The 15,719-nt window shown below is 45.9% G+C and overlaps 1 protein-coding gene across 1 annotated transcript in view; it reads right to left on the bottom strand.

Annotated features, from left to right (window-relative positions):
• TDRD9 (tudor domain containing 9) overlaps positions 1-15,719 on the bottom strand; it is a 143,240-nt gene that overhangs the window by 30,198 nt on the left and 97,323 nt on the right. Inside the window, exons 25-28 of the mRNA XM_066572415.1 lie at positions 11,705-11,816; positions 9,101-9,313; positions 7,985-8,074; positions 1,026-1,286 (exon numbers count right to left, since the gene is read on the bottom strand). Coding sequence (XP_066428512.1) covers positions 1,026-1,286; positions 7,985-8,074; positions 9,101-9,313; positions 11,705-11,816 — 676 coding nt within the window. The remainder of the gene's footprint in view (positions 1-1,025; positions 1,287-7,984; positions 8,075-9,100; positions 9,314-11,704; positions 11,817-15,719) is intronic.

Raw genomic sequence — 15,719 nt, 5'->3', positions numbered from 1 at the left:
GGAAACTTAAAGCTGCCCATAACATTAGATGAGTCAGCCAAACACTCAGATTTCAGCAGATATTGAGGAAAAGGAAGATCAATATGTCCGATCCTATGCTCCCACAGGATGTGCGGCAGCAGCTTATTGCCTTCTACCCATTGAAAACACATGCAGTTAGGTTAAGGGAGGATGTATGTATGATTCAGGAGGAATAGCTGTCTGCCAACAATTACAGTATCTAAAGTGCATGGACAGCTTTAAAATGCATAAATCTGCATTGCAAACGGATTTAGATTATCCAATCAGTTGGAGTTGCTGTTATAGAGATAACCACTGTAATTTACTATGAAATGGCTGTAACTTCCCTTCACACCACAGAAGAGGAACAGAGGAATGCTCGTCAGGCCAGCACTTCGCAATGTCCCATTTATACTGCGTGACCGCTGATGTGACTCCGAAAATTGCTAGGGCTCATGCAGAGCGTTTAGACAGGCAGAGTCCACCGCTGGATTATGGGCTTCTCACTGAGCGGAGATCATTTACACTCAGCGAGAATCCTACAATCAATCGATGGTTTATTATGCTGACTGAAAGTAAGCGATAATGAGAAGTGAGTAAAAAGTAAGAAGATTTTTTTTTGCTTTTACACGGAACGATTGTAACTCAACTTAGTACGTTTGAGCGTATTTTGAGCAATAATCATGCTATGTAAATGGCCCTTAAAGAACTATTGTTTTGGTAATTCAATAAAATGACAAGACATCATAATAAACCATATCGAGGCACATATCTATTACCTATAACCTACATCCAATAATCAGAAACAGCCCCTCCTTAAATATGTACTTTCAAAAACAAAAAAGGAATGGAGTACAGGACTTACTAAAACTTCCACTGTAAACATACCATAGGTTTTTACACTGGTCTTACATCAGGACTCAAACACTGTCACTGGAAAGTTGCCATTGTACTTGACTGAAGAATTATTCTTGCTAAAAAGTATTTTGTATGACTACGTAATAAACATTTGAGGAAATACTTACTTTTGATTCAAAAGACTCCTCCATAGGCTCTGCAAAGCAATCAGATATAAGGATATCTCTAATACTGACTTCCTCAAAGGTCTCAAGATATCGATACACATCAACATGCAGGATGCCATGCACGATGGAGAAGACTTTAACTATAAGTGTGCACCCACTGACTAAGGAGTTAAACTTTATACTAGCTGCACGACTCCACTGTTCTCCACAGATTAGTGACCTTGCAGATGGCCTCATTTTGCAGATCTTGAACTCCAAGGCCTAAATTGCAAAAGAAAGGTTTGAGTTTTTACATAATTCTATAACATTCATCACAACGTTAAAAAGCCATTTTCCTATTATGGCAAAATTAACAGAACCACATGGCCACAAGTTTTAAGCATGGACTCTGTACGTCAGTCCTGAGAATCTGCTGATATTTCACCAGCAATGCTATTGAGATTTGAAACCCCAATTACAAGTGGAGGGAAAAAAATCCATGTAAAATAATGAATGTGCTGCATATTTTAAAAGCCACAGCAAGTTCATTACTGCCTCGGATTCTACACAAAAACAGTCACAGATTAGCTCTACTACGCATTACAATGCAGTCAATCCGCAATCTCCCAAAAGTCCAACCTCACGTCCTCGTCGTGGGAGACGGGCAACAGTCAAGTAGGGGACTGCCTGACAGGGAGAAGTACGGTGGCCACTAGTATGGTAGTCGTAAGGCCTGTCAGGAACCTCGAACACGGCTGGCTAACGAGGCTCTGGTGAAGGCCGGGCAGCAGCGGTTCCTTCCTTGCTGAAGACGGGTACACCTCCTAGTCAAGGCAAACGGCAACAGCATACAACAGTGAAGGGCCTGGTACCAACCAATACACTTGTGAAATGGGCCTCATTACTGCACTTCCTGTCGCCCCCTGACCCAAGTTGACGAAGTATCCAGGGACTCCCGATCTAAAAACAATGGCTAGCACTTCAAGCACCAGAGTAGAGCCCCTGACAACCCAAGTTCCCATTGCCAACCAGCACCTCAAAGTGAACGTATGAAGGACAGAGCCAAAATCTAAGTTCGGGACGGCTCTTTCTGGATGAAGGTTGATCACCGAGTCCCAAAAACTGACTTGCGTTCAGTCACCCGTTTTGCCACATGTGATGTCCTTACTCTGAACGGGACTGGCTTCCAGGTGGCACTCATTAACGAACTGGCTAGATATAACATCACTGTAGCCGGCATCACCGAAGCTAGTCTACTGCATCATGACTAGCGCGAGGTTAATGGCACCACCATATTACACTCCGGTGGCACTGACCACACCCAGGGAGTGATCCTTCGCCCTCCTATAAATCAGTCCATGGAAATGTGGCATCGCATCTTTCCGCGTCTGCTGTACGCCAGGTTTGTTCATCGTCATGGTCACATGTCCATCATTGTGGCATATGCACTAACTGAAGAACACACAGCTGCAAACAAAAATGCCTTTTATGACCAGCTCACCCCCACCGTGCAGTCCGTCCCTCCGCATGATGTACTCCGTGCTCGGCGACCTGAATGCAAACCCAGGTCCCCAGACTCCTGGCTAATAGGACGTCATTGGACCCTTTGGCGAAGGCCCAACCAATAACAATTCACACCGGATGCTGTCATTCTGTGCCTCAATGGGCCTCACAGTGGCAGGATCCTGGTCTCAGAGACGTAGCATTCATAGGTTTACCTGGATATTCAACGATGGACTACAAAAAAGGAACTGGACCATATACTCATTCAGCATCTCAATTCTGTCAAACCGTGTCGAGTATACCGCGGGGCAGAAGCTCCAGCAAACACAGATCACCATTTGCTTGTTGCCGAAATAGCAGTTCCACTCCGTCCGCCCCATAAGACCAGATCACAACCTTCATTAAATGTTGATGCACTGAGGGAAAATCCAGCACTCGAATGCCAATATTATATCGCAATCGAAAACCGGTTTCACATTCTGGGCAATCTCCCAAATGAAGCAGAGGCAGCTTGGAATGTCACAAGAGACGCTATCCGTGAAACCGCAAAGACCGTTCTTGGATACCGGTGTCCCCGCAGGCAGCCTTGGCTAATGGGCTATGCCGATCCTTGAAGCGAAGGCGAAAGCCAGCCTTAAAAACGACCAAGCGGAATGTAAGAGGTTGAAGGATCTGTTTTGGGCAAAGGCCAAGAAAGACAGGGAGCGGTACTATAATGCTCTGGCTGATGAAGCTGAGGAGGGTCTAAAGTCAAACAATCTAAGAGCAGCATACAAAGCAGTAGCCAGAATCCGAAGGTCCTCAGGGACCAGCCGGCATACGCCAATTCACAAATCCGATGGCCGCCCTTGTACCAACCGTGACGAGACACTTCAACACTGCCGTGAACATTTCTCATCCGCCCTAAACCATCCACCGGCTAACCCAGGCCATGACCTCGATGACCTCGCATCCGTTTCTGTGGATGACCATTCTGTGCCTACGGATGCTCCTTCACGGGAAGAGGTCCATTCTGCTATTCAGAAAATTCGATACGGACGCGCCGCCAGCTCAGACGGCATTTCACTTGAACTGCTGAAATGTGCAATTCAGCCGATAAGCACTGCTTAACATCAACTATTTCTGCGCGTATGGTCTTGTGGGAAAGTCCCCGACGAATGGAAGGAGGGCATCATCCCCGCCACGTACAAGGGAAAGGGCCCAAAAACAACATGCCCTAGCTACAGGACGATAACGCTCCTCTCGGTGCCCAGTAAGGTCTTTGCGCATGTTCTACTCTCAAAGGTACAACCACTCCTGACCTTCAAGCGGAGACCCCAGCAGTCAGGCTTCACGGCAGGCTGCTCCACCATCAATGCCATACTCGCTCTTAGATACATAAAGAATTTAGCAAACTGCTCTAGACGCATATGTCGATCTCAAGGCGCAGTCGACTCGGTCGACAGAGAAGCCCTCTGGAATGCCTTGCATGGCATTGGCGTCCCCATATTCCTTCTAAACCTACTAAAAGACATGCATTAGGGCACATCCGCCAAAGTCCGTATCAACGGTTCAACCTCTGCTAGTTTTGAGACCTCGTCTGGTGTTGGACAAGGTTGCGTCTTGGCTCCTGCACTCTTCTGCAGGGCCATGGACTGGATTCTTCAGCATATTGTCCAATGTAATGGGTCACTCTTCCAGAGTACCACTTTACCGACCTAGACTACGCCGACGATGTTGCACTTTTGGATGTCACATCTAATAATCTGGAACACTCATTGGAACAGTTTGATTTTGAGGTGTTCTGCCTTGGGCTTCACATCTCCTGGCAAAAAAACAAGCTGCAGAATCTAGGCGTAGGCGCAATCTCTCCGGACCTAGACGTAAACAGCCAGAGAGTCGACGCTGTCAGTGAGTTCGTGTACCTCGGCAGCGTTCAGCACACAGATGGGAGGACGCTTCCAGACATCCTGCGGAGAATAGCGCTGGCAGCCTCGGTTATGAAGTCCCTGGATAAACTCTGGCGGAGACAGAACATAACACTCAGGTCTAAGATTCGATTCTACCAGACCTGCGTTATGCCAATATTATTGTAGGGCTAAGAGACTTGGACCTTTGCTGTCGCATACCATTAAGCATCTGGAGTCCTTTCACATGCGATGGCAACACCAAATTCTCTGTGTCCGTTGGTTTGACTTCATCAGAAACGTCGAGATACAGGCTTGCACGGGGCTTGAGTCAATCACAAAAACAATAACAAGGAGACGACTTGCACTTTTTGGTCATGTTGCACTCTTGTCAGAAGTTGTTCCGGCCAACGGTGCTCTAACCGCACCAATTGCTAGGAAAATCAAGAGACGACCCCTGCCGGGTGGCGGAGGGCCCCTGGTCGTCTGCGGCACTCGTCGGTGCAACAGATAGGTAACGGTATCTCCTCCGACATCAACACCAAATGGAACAATGCTCTCGGTCATGGTCATTCTAGATCGGCGCTACAGACCCCCGTCGTTCAAGCGAGATAACTAACAATTCGCAGCAGAAAACAAGATTTTTGTATTTACTGTAAAAGCTGTGTCTCGTTCATTGTGGGGATACAGCTTGGACCGTGGATATAGCTGCTGCCTCTAGGAGGCGTACACTAAGAAGAAAAAGTGTTAGCTGCACCTACTAGCTATACCCCTCCTGCAGGCATCAAGCTAATCAATTTGTATGCCAGCAATAGGAGCAAACAAGTAGGATACGAAAACAAAAGTCAATAGCATGACAAAATTATTTTAAATATTGTAACTCTGCCTAGCACCATGTGCAACTGCAAAACGAACAGTCCAGAAGGAGAAATATGTGAAAGTACTAAAACAGCACGGACAGGTGCTGTGACCCCCAATTAACAAGACAAGAAAAAGATTTTGTGTTAAGTACAAAAATCTTGCTTTCTTGTCTCTATCATTGGAGGACACAGTTAAAAACCATGGGACGTTCTAGAGCAGACCCTCGTGAGGGGGGAAAAATAAAGGACGCACAAGGTCAGTTTATAGGTCATATGTAAAAGTCTTCGACCGAGAGAGGCGTCTGCTGATTTAAAAATACGCATCCGGTAAAAGTTAGAAAAAGGTGTGCAAAGAGGTCCATGTAGCGGCCTTACACACGAGTAGCAGAAGCACAATTGCACCGCTAATCACACCCAGCAAGGAATGAGCACTTTGGAAGCTGAAAGACTACATCTTGGGCAGTCAGGTATCACGAATAGAGAGTCAGAACGTCTAAAAGAAGTAGTCTGAAAAATGTAGGTCTGCATGGTTTGCACAACAACTAATTTGTGAAAAGTACGTTCTCTAGGGTGAGCTGCGGAGGGGCAAAATAAAGGAACGACAATGTCCGGATTGAGATGGAATACCTTAGGTAGAAAGGAGGGTACAGCACATAGGACCTCCTTGTCTTGATGAAACAAAGTGAGCGGTGGTTTGGTAAAAAATGCTGAGAGCTCGGAAACATAACGGATGGGGGTGACCTCTACCAAGAAGGCCACCTTCCAGGTTAAAAGGTGAGCTGGAACCCCCCTCAACGGCTCAAATGGATGAGATTGTAGCACCAGATTAAGGTCGCATGGTGGCACAGGAGATTAAGGTCCCACGGTGGCACAGGTATGAAGGAGCGGCATATGCGACCCCTTGTAATTCTGTACATACAGCCAACTTTGAGGCTAGTCGACGTTGGAAAAGTATGGATAGAGTGGATACTTACCCTTTTAAGGAACTAAGGCTCAAGCGCATATCCAGATCCTTCTGTAGAAGGGACAGGTGGTGTGATAACAAAAAACACATAAGGTGAAAGTTTCGTTCTTCGCACCATAAAAAGAAACTTTTCCAAACACGATTGTAAATCCTATACGAGGATGGCTTCTTAGCCTTCATCATGGTTTGAATGACAGGTACCGTAAATCCCACCGAATCTCAAGACCTGGGCTTCAACCGCCATGCCATTAAATGAAGTGTGGATAAATTCAGGTGGAAGAGGGTTCCCTGAAAGAGAAGATCCCGAATAGGGAGGCGCCACGGAGAACTGAAAAACAGATCCACGAGATCCGCGCATCATGCCCGGCGGGGCCAATCAGGTGTGATGAGAATCATCGAGAGACCTTCCGTCTTTACCTTCTTGAGAAGTCGAGGGATTAGTGGGAAGATGAGAATTATATACAGAACCTAGAATTCTGTCCATGGAATGAAATAGTGCATCCACAGCTCAAGCTTGGGATTCGGAGACCTGGCCACAGAGATTAGTAGCTTGCAATTGAATCTTGACAGTCGGTTGGCTCCACTTTTGACAAAGTACTTGAAAGACTTCGGGTTGTAACTCCCATTCTCTCAGATCGAATGTCTCCCTACTGAGAAAGTTGCCTATCCAGTTGTCTACCTCCGGTACGAGGACCGCTAAGCGCGCTGAAAGATGATTTTTTGCCCAGGTCAAGCTCTTCGCTGCTTCTGCCATGACCTTCATGCTGCGGGTTCCGCCTTCATGATTTATGTACACGACGGCTGTCGCGTTATCCATTTGTACTGGTACTGGGCAACCAGTCAGTTGTGGTGCAAAGCAATTAAGCGACAGGAAAATGGCCCGATGTTCCAACACATTTATCGGCATTCTGGATTTCTGTTTGGTCCAAGTACCTTGCGCCATGAGATTTTGCAGAGATATACTTACCCCTTGAGAAAGAAAGAAGAGTGTCCCTAGTTCCAGCAGTGTCCCGCCATTCCTCCTTGCGCTCCCCTGCTTTAAATGAGGTAGGGAGTTCCGAGGAAAAAAAGGGGGCGACACTGGCTGGCGGGTCACGTTCATGTTAAAGCGTGAGCGTGAACAAGCGTGAAGAGGCAGTCGAAGATCAGGAAAAAAAGCAGCTCTCCTTCCTATGGACACTAAGCTAAAACGGATTAATTTGGTGCCTGTAGGAGGGGTATAGCTAGTAGGAGAAGCTATTACTTTTTCTGCTTAGGGCCCACCTCCTAGAGGCCGTAGCTACACCCAGTCTTCAGCTGTGTTCCTCAATTATACAAACGAGAAATTTAAGTTTCAGCCTCAGATTTCTGCTGAAGATTTTCTGCCTATAAAATCTGTGCTGTGTGAATATGATTTTGGGTGACTTTCCAAAGGACAACTATTGACTGAAAAATAGCTCAAACGAGCCACCCTTTGACTCTTCACATCTGTGGATTTCCAGCATAGGACTTAGAAATACTCCTTATCGAAATGTCAGGAAATCAGAAATAACATCTGAAAACAGTAATCTAGAGAATTTAATTATAGAAGTGAAAAATCGCAGACTTTTTTTTTCCTTTATAAGCAAACACATTTAAGAGCATATGTTCCCCAGAGGGATATCCAAAAGCATTTGCAAAATGCTTTAACCATTCAGAAGAAATGATCTCCGCATGACATGTCATGAAGACAGATATAGTTCACAGGAATACAGCAGAGAAAATAAAGAGAGAAAAAAATTTCCTTGCCTGAAAAGGAAGATCCAGAAGGTGGCTGGGAATTTCTCTCAAAAGATTCAGGGCAACTTTTGACTGGTTACCGTAATCCACAAAGAAGACCTGAGAAAAATTAAAATATGCATGATAAAATAAGGTTCGGCTGATGCCATCATACAGTATATTTGTAGATTTGAAGAACTTTGGCCAAATGTCCGAGTGGGAAGAAGCTCAGGAAACCGTTCATGCTGAACATGCACTTTGATCTATGGACAGCACGATATAGAGCAGGAGAAGAACAGATCGTTATGTAGTTTTATGGGAAAAGACCTAAAAGGGGTTTTACATGATATTACAAGTTATTCCCTATCCACAGGATAGGGAAAAACTGGCTCATCAGTGCAAGTCCAACTGCTGAGACCCCCATCAATCCAGAGAACGGAGGTTCGGTGTCCTCATCTGCCCATCACTGCGGTGTCTCCTCCCCCTGCAGTGATGGGGCTTTATATACGGAAGACTGGCAATCAATGATAAGCCCGCCCATAAGACTCCTACAGTCAGAAGGAGCAGAAATTTAACTGGAACCTGTGGCAGCTGTTTCCGTATGTGCAAATATCTGAGACAGCAGCAGCTCAAAGATAAACTCTAATCTAGGATGGGATGTGTACACGGAGATAAGTACACTTATGGCCCTTTTACATAAGCCGAGAACCACACGATTCTAGTTTGCTTCACAAAATGAGCTGGAGACCTAATCATGAGCTCATTCGTGCTCGGACAACTGGTTAAACTGCGGGATTTTTGTGACAATCGAACAATCCTTGGGTACCTATCGTTTAGTATTTTATTTTCACTCATTAAGTGCCCAAGTCAGCCCTGTTTTTGTTGATGACAAACTGGACGAGTGAGATCCTCCCGATTCTCACTAGTCGTTTCAGTCATTTGCCCGCATTTAAACTGAATCATTGTTGTTTAATTGCATTCGTTTGAACGATTTTATGAACGATAATCGTTCCGTCTAAATGGGGCATTATCAATGGACCCAAGATCTAACATAATCCTGTCTAAATGACAAGCACTATTATCCCTAGGTTGTACAAATACAGAACAAGCAAGTATTAATCCAGTTACCACAGAAGTGGAACTCACCACAGCCTCTCTTCCAGAAATGTACAGTATCTGAGCACGGAAATACCGGGCGCTGTCATAATGTGAAAATGGTGCCAGGCACACCAGATCTGGATAGGGCCGTCTAGAGAGAATGGTCATTTCATGGCAATTGATTTCTGCAGCTAGGTGTCCAAGGAGATCCGAATTTTTTTTGTCAATGCGATAACCCCAGAAATGTCCGACTTCAACCACCTTCATAGGAAAGAGAATAAATAGAAGCTTTCAGTGTGTTTTGTGATCCTTCCAACATCAAGATATCTTTACATAAATAAAATCTTATTTGTATAGCGCCAACTTATTCTGTAGCGCTTTCATGTAATTTATTTATTACCCACCATCAATGGGTACCCCTTTTAACGACCTTGAATGGATGGAAGACTGAGTCATCCTTGAGCCGGCTACAAAAACCATGCAGGGATTGAACTTGCAACCTTCAGGTCGTGATCGAGAGTTTAGGACTGCATGTCTGCTGCCTTGGCACTCTGCGCCACACAAGTCTCTTTATATAAAATTATTGCGCATCTGGAGATAACAGTTTTGCGCTACCCAAGTTATTATTGGATCCGCTAATAAAAGACTAGATAAATAAATAAATAATGACGGCACTCTCCTTGGAACATCAAGAACCTGCATACTTTAAGACCATGTTGATCTACGCTCATATGGTATTTTAGCAACATCTATGCAGATAATAACCATCATACCAACAAGCCAAGATAACCCTCCTCTGTTAGCTTGAATGCCTATATTTCAAGTAACCATACATTAGCCTGGTCTATTACATAACATACAGGATGAGGCAAAAGTTTAGCCATACCCGTTTAAATGGTGCAGTAATGAGAACACAGACTTCCATTGAGTGCAAGTATTCATTGGGAGGGATACTGTATTCAGTGGAGGAGAGGTTTTCAGCAGCCATTTTGAAGTCCCCCATATTGCATTTAGCTCAGGTTTTCCAAATGGGAAGTGGGCCATGTAGTAGATCAATCTTGGCTATAATTTACTCAAACATCTAAGTGTCCATCATTCTGCCAGATACACTTGAGTCAATGTTTAAGCCAGTTTTTGTGAACACGCTGAAGAATTGCAGGTGATATTTCTTCACAGCACTGTAGGATTCGCCATTTCAGGGAACCATATTGCGTATTTTTTTTGCATACATAAGGCACTTTAAATCTCACTAAAGAAAAAAAGGCCAAGGGAATTAAAGAGAAGCTGCACTTTCATTTAGTTCTGACATGTCATCAAAAGTACTGATCAATGGGGGAGCGGGGGGGAAGCGATGGGGGGTTTGCACTGCCGAGACCCTCGCTGATCGCTAGAACAAAGGAACTAGAGCACTCACATGAGTGCTGTGCCCCCTCAGCTGCCTTCGCTGCTTCTGGCAGCTGAAGACGGCCCCCCACAGAGGTCTATAGAAAAAGCTATACACTTCTTTGCGGCAGTCTTCAGCTGCCGGAAAGAGACGAAAAGCAGCAAAGACAGCTCAGGAGGCACAGTGCTCGGGTGGGCAATGGCAGCCCCCTCCTTGTAATGATCAGTGGGGTCTCAGCAGTGGAACCCCCATTGATCAATACTTTTGACAGGTCTCCCTGACATTTCAAAAATTAGTTGAAAGTGCAGTTACTCTAAGTCCAATGGCCATTCTCCTAGACCTTTGTGCCCAATCCAGTGCTTAGGAAATTACACATCCAGCCATCTGCATCCAGCCACAGCGGAGGCCACTCTCACACCTGCATCCAGTTAAACATCACTCGGAACCGCAGCATTCTACAGCGATCTCACTTGGGCGTTTTCTAATGTGCGTCTCAGCATTTGTCAGTGTTTTTTAACGCACACCATCACTGTGATGGGTGATGTGGTGCATTAAAAAAAACTTGAAAACACTAAAAAAAATAGAACAGACAGCGCAGGTCTGAGAAGCACCATTAAAATCAATGGAAGCATTGTAACGCAGTTAATGTGGTGCTTGGGACACTGCGTTAATTGCAGTAAAAAGCAGGGTGTGGGAGAGTGGTTTAAGTGGGAAGGTGCGCCATCCTGCTCTAAGTAAAATGGGAACTCACTTTTCTCATTGAGCACAGATGGGAAGTATATTCTAACACCCGGAGGTACTTTTTACCATTAGAAGATTCCTCATTGAAAATAGGCCCTGAATATCAGGCATATTTTACCAATTTTGCCCTAGCTAAAACTATCCTGAACAAGTAAAACTAGGGAAAAACTGATACTTCCATTGTGCTTCTTAGTAAATTCTAGCCAAACTGATCACATGATCGCCTTTCCAATTTGAAAAACCTCAGCTGAACTCAGTATGATGGAGTTCATAATCGCCACCAAAAAAAGAGTCTCCTCCACTAAAACACCCCTCCCAATGAATACTTTCACATAATGGAGATCAATTTTTTTCATTACACTACCAGTTAAATGGGTATCTCTTAACTTTTGCTTCACTATAATATTAAATAAATAAAATATACACACACACACACACAACCTACTTTTTATGTATATGGCATAGTGCATCATCTAAAAGCTACAGAATTAGGTAAAAATCCCTTACTACGAAACCCCAAAACATACCTCTGTCACACTGATGGACAAAGTGAGTCCTTCTATGGTTTCCAACTGCTCTTTAATGGTTTGGGAAACAGAAACCGGTTCCACAGTCCGTTTGTGAAAATCAACAGTAATTCTTCAGGATAAAAACACAATAAGATTCAGATTTATTTCCAGCTTATTATAAATGGCAACCTATTCTGCAGTGCTGTTCAAAGATTGTCACCATTTACAACACTTCCTGTGCCCAGGGGTGTTCAGAGTGAAATTTCACAAACTCAGACAAAAGTAAACCAAATTTATAAAGGTTAATGCCCTTATCAGGATGTCGTGTACATTACTTGGAGCGTGGGTGTAAGGTCGGTTTCACATCGGCATTAGAACCCCTAACTGGAGGTCCCATAGCAGATCTGGCCCAAAATAACGGGAGGAAAAGTGCTGCATACAACGTTTTCGTCACTCCAAAAGACTGGCACTTGAGCAGAAACCAAACGGACCCAGTTATAGCCCATGTGGTCAGTTCGTGCTGTTCGGGTCTTTCCTGCAACAGAGTGGTTCAGCTTAAGGAAAGGAGTGAATTTCTTACCGAAAATTCCTTTTTTCCGAGTCATCCTGACGGCATACCTGGAGGTTGCACCTTGACCTTGTAGAGACAGGAAGCAAGAGACTTCAAAAGGCTCCTCCCGCCTCCCATTCTCCAGTGTCTTTTAAATTACTTACATGGGCAGGTCGTGGTTAACCAAGAAAAGATATTTATTTGCTCCGAAATAAAAAATAACATGTTTAATTCCATTTAAACATAAACAAGAAGGGTAGCTTACCCGAACTTAAACAAGAATATGCACAAATTTTCCACATTTAAAAGAATGTCCGACATAAGAGCCTCTGGGCTACAAATTCGTGCCCCATAATCGTAGTTATATACGAGTGAGTTTTTAGGAGGGAATAACGTACCATCAGGATGACTCGGAAAAAAGGAATTTTCAGTAAGAAATTCACTCCTTTTCCCCGGCGTCATCCTGACGGCATACCTGGACTATACCAGATTATTTTCTCAGGGAGGGACCACTGCCTGCAGGACCTTTCTCCCGAACGAGAGGTCGGAGGAGAGGTCCGTATTTAACCTGTAGTGTTTGGCAAACGTGTGCAGGTTGGACCATGTGGCTGCCTTGCATATTTGGTCCGGCGTCGCCATAGCCCTCTCTGCCCAGGAGCAGGATACTGCTCTGGTCGAATGGGCCTTGAGTCCTTCCGGAATAGGTCTTTCGCAGGAAGAGTAGGCCTGCTGGATTGTGGTTTTTATCCAGCGGCTAATGGACCTCCTAGAAGCCGCTCTTCCATTGCCCGGTCCCTGAAATTGAACAAAAAGACAGTCAGCCTTCCTAAAGGATGATGTCTGCTCTAAGTAGCATAGAATGGCCCTCCTTACATCCAGGCTATGGTAATCTCTTTCCCTATCATTTTTGGGATTCTGACAAAAAGATGGGAGGACAATTTCCTGCTGTCTGTGGAATTTCGAGGCTACCTTTGGAAGAAAAAAGGGGTCCGTTTTTAGTATAACCTTATCGTCCTGGACTAGTAGGTAAGGTGTTTTACAAGATAGGGGCTGGAGCTCACTTACGCGTCTCGCTGTTGTAATTGCCACCAGAAATACAGTTTTTAAGGTGAGGTACCTAATTGGTATCTGGTCGATGGGCTCGAAGGGGTCTTTACAGAGATTTTGGAGAACTAGGTTTAGGTCCCATGGGGGGGACCATACTACGGCAGACTGGCCTCATTCTCTCTGCCGCCTTCATGAACCTGCGGATCAGTCTATGATCTGCTAGCGGTTGGTCTAGGATGGCCGAGAGCGCTGATACCTGTACTTTTAGGGTCGCGGGTCTTAGGTTTTTATCTAGACCCTCCTGGAGAAAGTCCAAAATCTCCGCCACCGAGGTGTCAAGATTGGAGACTTCCAGCCCCCTCCAGGAGGAGAACTTTTTCCAAATTTTGTTATAAATAGCTGAAGTAACAGGTTTGCGAGACTGGCGTAGAGTCGCGATAACCCTGGAGGACAGACCTTGTCTTAGTAGCGTCTGTTCTTCAATATCCACACTGCCAGGTTTAGTCTCTCTAAATTGGGGCACAACACTGGGCCCTGCGCTAGAAGGTCCTTCCTGGTTGGAAGGCGGATTGGCTCCGTGATGGCGAGTCTTAGGAGTACTGGGAACCACGCCCTTTTTTCCCAATATGGGGCGATTAGGATCAGTGTGATATTGCTTTGCTGGACCTTCTGTAAAACTCTCGGGATCAGGGGTATGGAGGGAGGGGGGGGGGGGGGGAGAAGGCATACGCCAGACTGAAGTCCCAACTCTGAGAAAAGGCATCTAGCCCCTCGGCCCTGTCCCTCGGATCTAGGGAAAAGTAGACGGGGCATTTTGAATTTTTGCTGTTCGCGAACAGGTCGACCTGTGGATTGCCCCAGGTGTCTGTAATAAGATGAAATTCCTCTTGATTCAGGGACCATTCCCCGGGGTCTAGGCGTCTTCGACTGAGAAAGTCGGCTGTCAGGTTCTGGGACCCTTTGAGGTGGACCGCCGTCAGGGACTGTACCGTAGTCTCGGCCCACTGGAAGATCCGGGCTGCTAATTTCAGCAGGTGGAAGTTTCTGGTGCCTCCCTGGGGGCGAATAAGTGAAACGGCGGTCATATTATCAGAGAAGATCTTAACATGTTTCTTCTTTAGGATATCCTGAGCCCTGTGGAGTGCCTCCCAGATGGCCCTAGATCTCTGAAATTTGAGGTCTGGCTACGCAACGCCGGACCCCATTCGCCCTGGAGCAGCCGCTGCCCCACTTGCGCTCCCCAGCCAGACTGGCTTGCGTCGGTGACTACAGACATGAAGGGCTCTGCCACCCATGGGGACTCTGCTTCTAGATTGTCTGTTGACCGCCACCAGCGGAGGGACCATGAGACCGATGAGGACATGGGCATCCTGATGTCCAGAGAGGTTGTTGCCCCGTCCCAGTTGCCCAGAATGGCTCTCTGGAGCGTTCTTGATTGTGCCTGGGCCCAAGGAATGATACCGATACAAGAGGTCATGAGGCCCAGGAGCCTCATTGCGTCCCTATTTGTTACTTGTTTCTTCTGGCCGCATCTCTGTGCTGCCAGTCTAAGGCTTTCCTGTCTGGGTGGAGGCAAGGATAAGGTTTGCGACACCGAGTCTATCCGCACCCCCAGGAAGGTCTTGCATGTCTCGGAGGAAAGACTAGATTTAGGGAAGTTAACTATCCACCCCAGTCTCTGAAATAGGGAGATGACTCGGCTGGTATTCTCTTTGAGGATCTTTGGCGAGGGTGCTATTACTAGGAAATCGTCCAGGTAGGGGATGATGTTTATGCCCGCTACATGGAGATGCGCCACCATCTCTGCCACTATTTTGGAGAATATTCTGGGTGCCGTTGAAATGCCGATAGGTAGGCACTGGAATTGAAAATGGCATACACTGCTGCCTATCCTGATGGCAAAACACAGGTATTTGTGCAGTTCGGCAGGATTGGGACGTGGTAGTACGCGTCCTTTAGATCGACGGTACTCATAAAGTCCCCCCTTTTTTTTATTAAAGCTACTGCTGACCTGACTGTTTCCATTTTAAACCTTTTATAGGTAATGAATTTGTTCAGGCCCTTCAGATTAAGGATCATCCGGAAGCTGCCGTTTGGTTTTTTGATCAGGAAGAGAGGAGCAGAATCCCAAGCCCTGCTCTACAGCGGGAACCCAGACTACCGCCCCCATTTGTAGCAGCTTGGAAATTTAGACCTTAAAAATATCCTGCAGAGCAGGGGATTGCGTGGGGGTGACTCTGTAGTTATTAGGGGGCCGGGTGAAAAATTCTATTCTGTACCCCTGGGCTATGAGCTGCAGGACCCACGAGTTATCTGTGATCTCCTGCCATTCCTGGGGAAATTAATGTAGCCTACCCACCACATGGTATTCCTCTATGGGGGTAGGGGTTGTTTCTATCTTACCCCTGCCTCCTTTGGGGTAGGACCAGTGCCCCG

Source organism: Eleutherodactylus coqui, chromosome 6 (genome assembly GCF_035609145.1).
Source record: "Eleutherodactylus coqui strain aEleCoq1 chromosome 6, aEleCoq1.hap1, whole genome shotgun sequence".
Taxonomy (NCBI): Eukaryota; Metazoa; Chordata; class Amphibia; order Anura; family Eleutherodactylidae; genus Eleutherodactylus; species Eleutherodactylus coqui.
This window is presented reverse-complemented; position numbering and strand designations above follow the sequence as displayed.